The sequence below is a fragment of the Equus quagga genome, chromosome 16, assembly GCF_021613505.1.
Source record: "Equus quagga isolate Etosha38 chromosome 16, UCLA_HA_Equagga_1.0, whole genome shotgun sequence".
NCBI lineage: Eukaryota > Metazoa > Chordata > Mammalia > Perissodactyla > Equidae > Equus > Equus quagga.
The window spans coordinates 42339070-42352062 of record NC_060282.1 but is presented as its reverse complement, the minus strand read 5'-3'; the positions used below and the strand labels follow the sequence as shown (position 1 = coordinate 42352062).

At 44.2% G+C, this 12993-nt stretch overlaps 1 protein-coding gene across 1 annotated transcript in view; it reads left to right on the top strand.

The window, feature by feature from the left end:
• LOC124227835 (translation initiation factor IF-2-like) overlaps nucleotides 1-12993 on the top strand; it is a 15100-nt gene extending 2107 nt beyond the window's left edge. Inside the window, exon 2 of the mRNA XM_046641840.1 lies at nucleotides 12778-12993. Coding sequence (XP_046497796.1) covers nucleotides 12778-12877 — 100 coding nt within the window. The 3' untranslated portion in view covers nucleotides 12878-12993. The remainder of the gene's footprint in view (nucleotides 1-12777) is intronic.

Below are 12993 nucleotides of genomic sequence, written 5' to 3'. Positions count from 1 at the left end.
TCAAGCCATGCTGAGGCGGCATCCCACATGTCACAACTAGAAGGACCCACATCCAAAAATACACAACTATGTACAGGGGAGGGGCTTTGGGAGAAAAAGGAAAAATAAAATCTTTAAAATGAAAAAAAAAGAATGTGAGTTTACCTCTTAGATGGACCGAGGTTCCAGTCCTGCTCTGTTGCAATTCCCGAATACCTCGGAGCGTGGGTTTCCTCTAGAAAAGATGTAAGATGCTCATTTTAAGGGGTAAAGATTTTTTTAAATTTTTCCTTTTTCTCCCCAAAGCCCCCTGGTACACAGTTGTGTATTTTTAGTTGTGGCTCCCTCTAGTTGTGGCATGTGCGACGCCCCCTCTGCAAGGCTTGATGAGCGGTGCCATGTCGGCCCCCAGGATCTGAACCAGCGAAACCCTGGCCCTCGCCCCCACCCCAAGCGGAGCCCGCCAACCTAACCACTTGGCAATGGGGCCGGCCCCTTAAGTGTTATTTTAAAGATTAAATCTGATAAAGTATATAGAGACCCTCTCTTGCATATGTACCTGTCACAGAGCAGATGCTTAGTGCTAGCTCTTCACTCTCCTGTCCACCCCTCTTACTGGTTTATAACCATAGAAATTAAGAAGTAGTTTTAAGGATCCTGAATAAAACAGAAAGCTGAATTATAAACTTGCTGTTTCCCAGAATTTTGTGCATGTAGTCGTCCTTTTAGGTACCTACTTTAGGCGTCATCTTTCAATACATTATCTTTGTTTCATAATTCACCTACTTTCAAATGTATAAAATTCCTTTATATGTGTAATAATTTTAGGAATTTTGACATTTTCTAAAGTATATTTTCCGCGTTGTACATGCAAAGTTGAAACACCATGGTAAATAAACTATTGGCCTCTACAGTGCTTTCATTTTCAGAAAAGAAAAAGAAAGCAGGAAGATTCTTAGAGGCACAGGTTTAAAAAAATCAGGCTGAACCGACTTATTTCTTGCTTCTGTGCCTTTTCTTTGCCATACTGTCTCTGTGAAGCCTTCCCGGACTCTTTTCTCTGTGCTCTACAGTTATACTACCTCACAGGATGATAATTACCTAGTAAAATGTCTTTTAGGGGGCTGGCCGGTGGCGCAGTGTTTAAATATGCAGGTTCCGCTTCCGGCCCCGGGTTTGCAGGTCCCGATCCCTGGTGCGAATGTGGCACCGCTTGGCAAGCCATGCTGTGGTAGGCATCCCGCATATAAAGTGGAGGAAGATGGGCACGGATGTTAGCTCAGGGCCAGTCTTCCTCAGCAAAAAGAGGAGGATTGGCAGCAGATGTTAGTTCAGGGCTAATCTTCCTCAAAAAAATAAATAAATAAAGTAAAATGTCTTTTGTCTCCAACCAGGCTTTGGACCTTGTTTTGTTTATCTTTTTATTGCCAGTACCCAGCAGTTCAAAGGCATACATAGTAGGATCTGGGCAAATACTGAATTGAATTATGTATTGGATATCCCATCATAGAACTTTAATTCTCTAGGTTAGAGTGATGGGTGGTAGAATTATTCCCAATCAATATTAGGCCTTTTTTGTATTAATAGACTATTTTATAGAAAAGTTCTAGGTTTACAGAAAAACTGAGCAGGTAGAAGAGAGCTTTCATATACTCCTCCACCCTCCACCACCACCTCATCCCTGTTTATTGACATATTAGTGTGATACATTTGTTACCATATGAACCTATGTTGATGGATTAACTAAAGTTCACACTTTATTCAGATTTCCTTACTTTTACCCTAATGTGTTTATTGCTGCAAGATCCAAACATCACATTTAGAAATCACATCTCCTTAAGGTTCCTCTTGGCTGTGACAGTTTCTCAGACTTTGCTTGTTTTTAATGTCCTTGATAGTTTTGCAAATTGCTGGTTAAGCAGTTTGTAGAATGTCTTTCTATTGGAATTTGTCTGATGTTTGTTTGATGGTTAGACTTGGGTTTGGGGTTTGGAGTATGAAGATCATAGAGATGAAGCGCCATTTTCATCACATCATATCAGGGATACATACTGTCATCGTGCTTTATGACTTGATGTTTGCCGTTGGCTAAGGTATTGTTTGTCAGTCTTCTCCATTGTAAAGTTACTCCCCCCCCTTTCCATACTATACTCTGGAAGGAAGTCACCATGTGCAGCCAGCACCTAAGGAGTGGAGAGTTAGGCTCCACCTCCTTTAGGGTGAAATAGCTGTATAATTTATTTGTAATTCTTCTGCATGGGAGATTTGTCTCTTCTCCATTTATTCATTTATTCAGTGATTTATATCAGTGGATATTTATTCACTCATGGATATTTATTTTATACTTTGAATTATAATTCAATATTACTTTATCTTGTTGCTCAAATTGTTCTAGCTTTGGCCAGGGTTCTTTTGTTTTTTTTTTTAAAGATTGGCACCTGAGCTAACATTGTTGCCAATCATCTCTTTTTTTTTTCCTTCTTCCCAAAGCCCCCCAGTACATAGTTGTATATTCTAGTTGTAGGTCCTTCTGGTTGTGCTATGTGGGACGCCGCCTCAGCATGGCCTGATGAGCGGTGCCATGTCCATGCGCAGGATGCAAACTGGTGAAACCCTGGGCTGCCAAAGCGGGACACGCGAATTTAACCACTCTGCCACAGGGCCAGCCCCGGCCAGGGTATATTTAATACTTTTTTATTTCATGGGACCAATTTAAAGTTAAGCAAAAATGAATACAGCTAAATGATAAACAGTATTTCTCACGTAATCTCACAAGAAAGGAACAAAACATTTTTCCAGGGCCAGCCCGTGGCCTAGTGGTTAAAGTTCCACGTTCCATGCTCTGCTTCTGTGGCCCAGGTTCACAGGTTTGGATCCTGGGTGCGGACCTACTCCACTCATCAGCCTTGCTGTGGAGGCATCCCACAGACAAAGTAGAGGAAGATTGGTGCAGATGTTAGTTCAGGGCAAATCTTCCTCACAAAAAAACCAAAAACAAAAGAAAACATTTTTTCCCATTTGATTAAATTTGCTTATTATCTGTCTTAGTCAAAACACATCTATAGAAAAAAAATCTATCCAAATTTTAATAATGAATTACTTACTAGACTATCCCCTTTATTGCTTCATCACGGACATTTTTCAGTAAACTAGCTTTTTTTAATGGTAAGTGGTGGAACAGTAACTACTAGTCTAGTTTGGTGCCACTGCCTTGATTTATGCTAGGGCACCAACAGCTTTAGCTACCATTGCATTTGCATTATCACAGCAAACAATAACACGGTTAAAAAGGCAAATCCCTTAATTTTATTATGTAAATAGTTTTGACCTTGTGGTCCCCCTTAAAGGGTCTATGCACCAACCTCCCCAGAGATCTATGGATGACACTTTAAGAACTGCAGATCTAGTTTCCAAACCAGAATGCTGAGAGTCATCTTGGTCATTCCTTTCTTCTTTTTTCTGAGCTCCATGATTACAGTTAGCACTTCCTGATTAAGATGATATGCCAAACTCTAAACTTTTACATTGCATTAACTCCTGTAATCCTCCACCAGCACTGTGAGATTGGTACTATTACTGTCATTCCTGCTTTCCAGATGGGGAAGCCAAGGCACAAATGTGCCCAAGATTCAGAGTGGAGTTTGATCTAGTGCCTCTGTGCTGTGCTGCCTCCAGTTACCACCTCATTTCCAAATTAATCCTCTTTTTTCCCTCTGCCTTAGTTCAGGACTCCAGTCTCTCCTCAATTAGTGCAGTAATCTCCTAACTGGTTTTCCTGACAGATGTTGCCCCTTCTAATCAGCCTTCTAATGTATTGCCAAAGCTGTCTTTCTAAAGCCCAGATCTGCCTACGCCGCCACTGCCCTGCTATGGATTGCCTTGGGTTAAAGGCCATACCCCTTAACTTAACACACAAAGCCTCTGGCACCTGGGATGTCCAGCTGCACGCTGTTCTCCACACCACCCGCCTTCTCACTTGGACCTTTGCCCCTGCACCTCTCATTCTGCGCCCCCCCCAGCCTCCCTCCCCGCTGCTGCCTTCCCCCAGCTCGTTCCCATATACCCAGTAGGACTCAGACACCACGTCCTCTAGAAAGCTGTCCTGCCCTGCATTGAGGTAGGGCTCTCCTTTATGCCCCCCGACCCCGCCTCCCCCGCCTCCCCCCAGGCTTGCCCCTACCACTGCCCTTACCAGGCTGCAGGGAGCTCCTGGGGGCAGGGGCTATCTCTTTCATCACTGCAACCCTCAGATCTCGTCTGGGGCCTGGTGAACTGCAGCCTGCTTTGTGGGATGAATGGAGGGGGCAGCAGAGGCGTGCTCATGGAGGCGGCCCTCCTAACCACACTCCAGGCAAAGCTCCCTTTAAAGAGCTTTGCAGCTAGCACGTTGGAGGGATTAGCAAGGTCACGGCTGAGCGCTGCCCTCTAGAGGCAGAGCTGTTCCTTGCCTCTGGGATTCCAGAAGCACGGAGGAGTCTAGGCAGAGAGCGCCTGGCTCTGTGGGGGCTGCCGTTGGCCGCCGACTCAGGGGGGCCCTTGAGAAGGAAAGGATCTTAGGGTGTGAGAGCTAGAGCACCGTAGAGATAGCCGGTCCCGCTCCCTCAGGGTTCGTGTACTCCACAGTGCAGAGAACGAACAGGAATCACCAGGACAGCGCTGGAAATCCAGAAACTCTGGGTGGAGCTTGAAATAGGCAGGAGGGTGCAGGGTGGATTAGCCTGCTCTGGGCCAGGCACTGTTCTTGTTAACTGTGGGGAGTGTGGCAGTTAACAAGAAATGGTCCCTGTCCGCAAGAGCTTACCTTCTATTGGGGTAGGGGACTGAGAATGAATGGGTAACAATCACTATCATTAAGCACTATGGAAAAGATAAATAGGGTAATATGATAGAGGGGACTACTTTAGCTGTAGGGGATGGGGAGGGATCTGGGAAGGACTCTCAGAGGTGACATTTTGTCTAGTTCATTCATTAATTCAACAAACACTAGGACACAGTGGTGAAGCAAGCAAAAATTCCTGCCCCCTCAGACCTTAATTCTGGTGGAGCGTGGGCATAGAAAACAGCAAACATAAGTCAGATAGTAATGAAAACTAAGAGGAAAGAAAAAGCAGCATAAGAGATGTGATGGGAGGTGCTATATTAGATAGATGTTCAGAGAAGTCCTCTTTGGTGTGACGTTTGATCAGAGGACTGTGAAGTGAGAGAACAAGCCTTGCAGATAAGGAGGAAGAACATTCCAGGCAGAGCAACATTACGTCCAGAGGACCTTGGCGTATTTAATAAACAATAGGGAGGTCAGAATGGCTGGAATGTAGTGAGCAAGGGAGAGAGTGGGAAGAGAAGCAGCAGGAGGGAGCATTTTTAAATGATCTGCCTGACTGCTGGGTGGAGAATAGACTCTCACAGGAGATGAGTTAGTCCACTAGTGCAGTCCCGGTGAAAGACGATGGTGGCTTGGAACAGGGTAGGGTTGATGAGAAGTGGTTGCCTTCAGATTATGTACTGAAGGTGGAGCTGAAAGGATGTGCTGATGGATTAGATGTACCGGACAGAGACAATTCAAAGGTGAATACCTAGATGAATGGTTGTCACTTATCAGAATGGGGAAGATGATGGGAGGAGTGGCTTTAGGGCAGGATGAAATCAAGAGTTAGTTTTGAACAGGTTAAATGTTAAAACTTTCAGGGCTGGCTGGTGGTGTGGTGGTTAAGTTCCTGCACTCCACTTCAGCGGCCGGGGTTGGCAGGCCTGGATCCCAGGCACAACCTACACATGGCTCATCAAGCCATGCTGAGGTGGCATCCCACATACAAAATAGAGGAAGACTGGCACAGACATTAGCTCAGTGACAATCTTCATCAAGTAAAAACGGGAAGATTGGCAATGGATGTTAGTTCAGTGCCAGTCTTCCTCACCACACACACACAAAAAAGATGTTAAAACTTTTCCCCTACATTTTATTTTTTTTTAATTTTTTTTTCTTCCTGCTTTTTCTCCCCAAATCCCCCCAGTACATAGTTGTGTATATATATAAATTTTTAGTTGTGGGTCCTTCTAGTTGTGGCACGTGGGACGCCACCTCAGTGTAGCCTGATGTGTGGTACCGTGTCTGCGCCCAGGATCTGAACCAGCAAAACCCTGGGCCGCCGCAGCCTAGCTCTCGAACTTAACCACTCGGCCCGGGGGCCAGCCCCTCCCCTACATTTTATTATGAACATTTTAAACATTCAGCAAAGTCGAAAGGGTTTTATAATGAACACCCATATACCCACCACCTAAATTCCACCAACGTTTTGCTGAGCTTACTTTATCATAGTTCTATCTATCCATCCCTCTATCCGGCCATCATTCCATCTTATTTTTTGGTGCATTTTGAAAAAAATTGGGGATATCAGTACACTTCCCCCTAATACTTAGCATGACTAGCAGTAACAGAGTTCAATATTTGTTTAGTTTTTTTTTCTAAAAAACTTATTTTCAATGAAAAGTGCAAATCTTAAGTTTACATTCTTGATGGATACACTTGTGTAACCAAAACTCCTATCAAGTTATAGAACATTGCCATCACCTCCAGGAAGTTTCCTTTCCCTGTTAATCCCCACTTCCACCTTCCTAGAGGCAGCCACTGTTCTGACTTTTTTCCATCATAGATTGGTTTTACTAGTTCTATACTATAACTTTATATTATATATAAACTTTATTATATTTATATGGAATCATACATATATGCTCTTTTGTGTCTAGCATCTTTCACTTTCTACAATGTTTTTTACTTTCATCCATGCTGATGCATCTATCAGTATTTTGTTCCTATTTATTGCTGAGTAGTATTCTGCTGTATTCTTTGTTATTTTTCAGTTTTTGGCTATTATGAATAAAGGTGCTGTGAACATTCTTGTATGTCCACAAAAAGGTATTTTTTTTGGACAACATATTCATTTCTTTTGGGTGTATACCTAAGAGTGGAATTGCTGGGTCATAGGGTAGGTATACGTTTTAATTTTATTTAAAAAAGACAAAAAACTGTCAGACCTTTTTCCAAAGGTCCATCAACAGAAGAATGGGTAAATACATTATGGTATAGTTATATTATGGAATACTGTGCTGCATTTAAAATGAAGTAGATCGGGGCCGGCCCCGTGGCTGAGTGGTTAAGTCCGTGTGCTCTGCTTGGGCAGCCTGTGGTTTTCCTGGTTCGGATCCTGGGTGCAGACATGACACTGCTCATCAGGCCATGGTACAACCAGAAGGACCTACAACTAGAATATACAACCATGTACTGGGAGGCTTTGAGGAGAAGAAGCAGAAGAAAAGATTGGCAACAGATGTTAGCTCAGGGGCCAATGTTTAAAAAAAAAATGAAGAGCCACATGTATCAATATGGATACATTTCAAAAATATAATGTTTGGTAAAAAAAACAAATTGTAGATAGAAACATTCAGTATGATACCATTTGTATAAAGTTTGAAAGCATGTGAAACAAATATTACATATAGTTATGAACACCGTAGTAATAGAGTTAAAGCATGCTTTGCAAAAACAATCATCAATTTCAGGATAGTGGTATCTCAGGCAGGGGGTGGGGAGACATGGGATCAGAGGGGTTCATAATGGGCTTCAACTAGGTCGGTAAAGTTGTATTTCCTTGAAAACATCTGAAGCAAATACTGTAAAATGTTAAGATTTTATTAAGGTGGGTGGTGGATACATGTTCATTATATTAATCTCTGTACTTTGTGGTTCTCTGATTGTGTCTAAGGAGCTTCTCTTCAAGTGTTTATTTCATTTATTAGCTTGGTGCCTGCTCTCTGCCTCTGTAGGTAGTTGAGACTGGGCTGAACCCTGAGGTGGGAGCAGAGCTGCTCGCTCCCCTTCTGAGTCTGCCTCCCAGGGCTGCTGCGGTGCGGTGCGCAGTTCCCAGTTCCGGAGAAGCTCCTTGGAGACCCCAGGAGGGGGTTCTGGCCGGACAGGGCACCTTTGACCTGCTCCTGGCTACTACAACTATGCAAATGATTTCCAGCCCTTCCTTCCCACCTAGTTCCTAAATTTAGGTCTGTGATCTGCGCCAAGCTCTCCCTCCAATTCCAGGCCCAAACCCTACTTAAAATTGAGCTACATGAGAATATTTGGGGGCCGGCCCCATGGCCGAGTGGTTAAGATCGCGCGCTCCGCTTTGGCGGCTCAGGGTTTGGATCCTGGGCGCGGACATGGCACCGCTCGTCAGGCCACGCTGAGGCGGTGTCCCACATAGCACAACCAGAGGCACTCACAACCAGAATATACAACTATGTAGCGGGGGCTTTGAAGAAGAAGAAGAAGAAAAAAAAAAGAAGATTGGCAACAGATGTTAGTGTAGGTGCCAATCTTTAAAACAGAATATTTGGGGGCTGGCCTGGTGGCGCAGCGGTTAAGTGCGCACGTTCTGCGTCAGCAGCCTGGGGTTCGCTCCCGGGTGCGGACGTAGCACCGCTTGGCAAGCCATGCTGTGGTAGGCATCCCACATATAAAGTAGAGGACAATGGTCACACATGTTAGCTCAGGGCCTGTCTTCCTCAGCAAAAAGAGGAGGATTGGCAGCAGATGTTAGCTCAGGGCTAATCTTCCTCAAAAAAAAAAAAAAAAGAATATTTGTTCTGTTCCATTGTTTTGTAGAGTCAGGGCCTCTAACTGTATTCGCGCAGTTTCCTTTGCCTGCCTTCTCTGTCACTCCGTCTCTAGCGGTTTTCATTCATTTCTATTTTATCTTCTTCACTTTTATTTCTATCCTTTGTCTTCTGCAGTGTCCCTTAGAGTAGTGTCTCCTCTCTCTTGTAATTTGGTTTTCGTTTCTGAAATGTTTTTGTATTTTTCTTACACTTACTTTCTAAACCTGCCCTCTCCTGTTTCCTGTCCTGTCATCCCTCGCTTTCCTTCGCCTGACCATCCCTTGAGTTGTTTCTGCTTTGTCAGCTTCCTGCAGAGCTACCACTGCCCCATTACATTTTTTAAAATTCAAAATATGATTTGGGGTTAAAATTTTCTTTTGCTTTGTGGCAACGTTTCTCTGATGAGTTTCAGTAGTCTGCAGGAAAGTGTTGCTACTCCTTTTCAGATTTTTTTCTGACTGTACCTTTGTATGGATGTTTTTCTTACAGTGCCTTTGATTGGATGTTGAGTTACAACTTTTCATCATTCAGTTTTGAATGATTTGGATTTTTCTAAACCAACTATTAGCAAGAGAAACCTGTATGGGGGTGGAGAAGGTTTCCTCAGTGAGCTTTCCCCATTTCCCACCTTAAGGGTTTCTTCCTCTGTCATTACAGTGATGTATACTTTCTTTTTTTTTTGTTTTTAAAGATTTTATTTTTCCTTTTCTCCCAAAGCCCCCCGGTACATAGTTGTGTATTTTTAGCTGTAGGTCCTTTTAGTTGTGGCATGTGGGATATCGCCTCAGTATGGCTTGATGAGCGGTGCAATGTCTGCGCCCAGAATCCGAACCGGTGAAACCCTGGGCCAGCAAAGCAGAGCGTGCGAACTTAACCACTCTGCCGGGGGCCGGCCCCTGATGTATACTTTCTTAATGTTGGCGCCTCCTGGTAGCCAGGCCTCCTTTGAATTGAGGATCCTAACCTCAGCTCCTACATCTAGTCTGGAGCTTCCCTCGTTCCTTCTCCAGCCACTAATTCTGAGGCATCCTGTCGCTTCCTGCCAGCATGCTCCTCTCGCTTTCCTAAGCTGCATCTGAGGGACTTATTTCTTCCTCTCCCGGTGTCCCTGCCGTCTTCCTTAGTCCTGCTCGCAGCCGTACCCACCCAGGCTGAATCCTTTCTTCCTTGGGTGGAATTTTCACTGGAGATTGCTGGGGCCTGTACCACCTGGACTCTTGTGCAATTTCTAGTCTTCCCTGTGGCACCTGGTAAACCACACATTGTGCTTTACTGTGCCAGTTGGGGGTAACACTACACACGTGAAATTTGGGAACTTTCTTGCTTCCTCATTTTATTGAAGATGTAAGTGTGTAGGTGTTTCACACCTTCATTCTTGTTGCTCTGAGTGGTTTGCAGGAAAATTGGAAAGATTCTGAACAAAGCTGTCACCACATTCCCGTCAGGCTGGTCTAGAGTCTTCAGCCAGGCATTCAAAGCCCTCCATAGTCTGGCCTCCGTTTTCTCCCTCCTCTTGGGTGCGATCCCTGCTCCAGCCAAACTGATCTGCCACTGTCCCAGGAGCCCATCCTGCACATTCCTTCCTCTGTGCTCCCTTCAGGGCCTCTTTATGGTAGCTGTTGATTTTGGTGACCCAGCATGTATTTCTCCCTCTCCCTGTCTAGTATCAGAACCTACCCACCACCCAGGTGCATAAACCCTGCTTGTTAGTCATGGTGCGCCTTCCCTGGGCAACAGTTTCAGGGGAAACTAAGTAGTCCAAGCAGAGGCAGAGTCCCTCCCTGAATCTTCCTTCCACTAGACCCAGCTGAGAAGCCTTCCCCTTGCCTCTGGATGTTCATCTGGAGGAATACCCCGTCTGCAAAGGAATACGATTACTCACATAGAGAGCAGAGAGAGAGAGAGTTTCCTTGTTTAAGTGCTGGATCCACCCTGAGGTTCCTAGTAACATAAGCCAGTCCATCACTTTAGCTTAAGAAACTGAGTCAGGGCCAGCTCGGTGGCGCAGTGGTTAAGTGCACACGTTCTGCTTTGGTGGCCCGGGGTTCGCCAGTTGGGATCCCAGGTGCAGACATGGCACCGCTTGGCAAAAGCCATGCTGTGGTAGGCGTCCCATGTATAAAGTAGAGGAAGGTAGGCACAGATGTTAGCTCAGGGCCAGTCTTCCTCAGCGAAAAGAGGAGGATGGGCAGTAGTTAGCTCAGGGTTAATCTTCCTCAAAAAAAAAAAATTAAAAGAAAAAACTGTCAGTTTTGTCATGTACACCTAAAAGAATTGTAACACACATCACACTCTGTAATTGTAATTGCCTGGCTATTTGTCTGTTTCCCCTACTGAAAACCCTTTACTGCGAGACCCGCACTTGTTCACCATTGGGTGCCTGTACCTAGCATTGTGCCTGGCCAGCACTGGGCAATCAATAAAAATTCAATTGAAATTACATTTCTGCCTTTCCTAATTCTTCCCATCACTCAAGGCCTTAGACTCCAAGTCCTTCATGAAGCCTTCCACATCAAGTGACAGAGTCTGTAAAATATCGAGGACTGTCCCAGGACAAAGCAGGCTCTCATCAGAGCTGCATCCTCCTCGCACCTAGTCACTGGAGTCAGAAATGATGTCTCCTTCCCTGGAGCTCCTATATCTCACTTAGTCAATGGCATCTGCTCCTACTCTTATATTGGAGTTATTGGCATTTCTAAGTTTTCAGATGTTATTGTAAATGCCAGGAAGCAAGGACCTAGCACCGTGTCTCAAAGAAGAGAATCTGCGGTTGTTGACTGTACAGCTGAATGCATAATGATCAATACTTTAGGGGTTAGGTGGAGGCTGGTAGTCTGTTACTGGCTGTGGGGGTCCTTGTGTTAAGTGGGTCACGACGTAGACTCAAAGGAACCTGAAAAAAAGGTAAAGCTGAATCATACTTTGCAGACTATGTGAATCCTGTTTTACAATCTAATTAAGCCATAACAACTGACCACAGCTGAAAAATAGCTGTGATTATCCCCTATGCCTACGTGTCTTACTACGTGGTGTAAAGGCTGTTAACTTGTCCAAGCTGAATAATTAGAATGAGAAATGAGACATGAGGCAAGCAAGTCAGAGTTTATGATGCCTTCAGTTCTGATGAAGGGAAACCTAGTGTGGCCAAGAGAAGAGACCAGAAGCTGTGGGTCCAGAACTATGTTTCATACCTCTTACATCAGCCTCATACATTTCTTTGGCTGTGTCTTCCATTTATAATTAGTAATAGTCTGACTGATTCAACCTTTCTGATAGAATGTAAGCTCCAGAAGGCCAGGGGCTTGGTCTTGTTCAATGTTCGATGTTCAGTCTCCCAGTACCTGAAACAGTGCCTCTCCTTATGCGTGGGGCCATAGCAGGACCTGTGTTCATAGTTACTCAATTCATCTCTCTACAGTACTGGGTACAGTGATTTACCTTTTATGTATCTTGCTAAAATATGTGTATGCCTAGATTTCCTTATCTGATGCAGATGTTAAAAGAACATTTTCAAGTCCAAGTTCCATGATGTCAGTGACCTCAGTGTCTTATTCACTATAAAGTATCTCTAGTGCCTAAAACAGGAGACACTGTCACTGTCTGTGGGATAAATCATTTACATATTTAATTAGTGAGGTTTAAATAGAGCAAAGAAATGGAAATGAGTGGCTCAGATTTAATAAGAATGCTGTAGTACACTTGTTTTAACACCTTAGAGTTTATAAGTGCTCTCACAGATACCCCCTCACTTGACTCTTGCAACCACACTGTGAGGCTTATTTTCTCAGTTTTGCAGATAAGGATAAAGGCTCAGAGAAACCAAGGAGCTTGTCCGAGATTACGTAGCTTGTGGTTGGGACTTGAACCCAAGACTTGACTACAAATTTTATGATCTTTCTACATTTTCATGGATATCAATTGAAGGTGAGACAAAATTAATAGAAAATTAGCAACATTTTATAATTGGAATGATAGAATCTTAGAGTTGGAAGTGGCCTTACACATCCAAATTCCAAACCCCTCCCTCATTTTTCAAAATAGGAAAATAAGATTTGGACAGTTTCTCTGAAGCATCCAAAAACACACCTCCAGCTTGAGAAGTAATCACTCTGAAGCTAGCTCCTCCACTTATTGCCTCTGGTTTGTCCTCAGATGTCATCTCAGCTTGAGAGAGTGGACTGCATTTGCAGGAGACCGAGCTACCCTCTACCTTCCTGCATCAGAGGCCCTTGAAAGCCTGGCCCCTTTCTGAGAGGAGCGTGGTCCTCGCTGAAGGAAAGTCGGTTTTTCTCTCTCCCTCTTTGCTATTTCTTTTTCCTTCTTCCTTGTTTACCTTGAAGGTGAGGGATGAGGGTTGTGGAAGAGGCA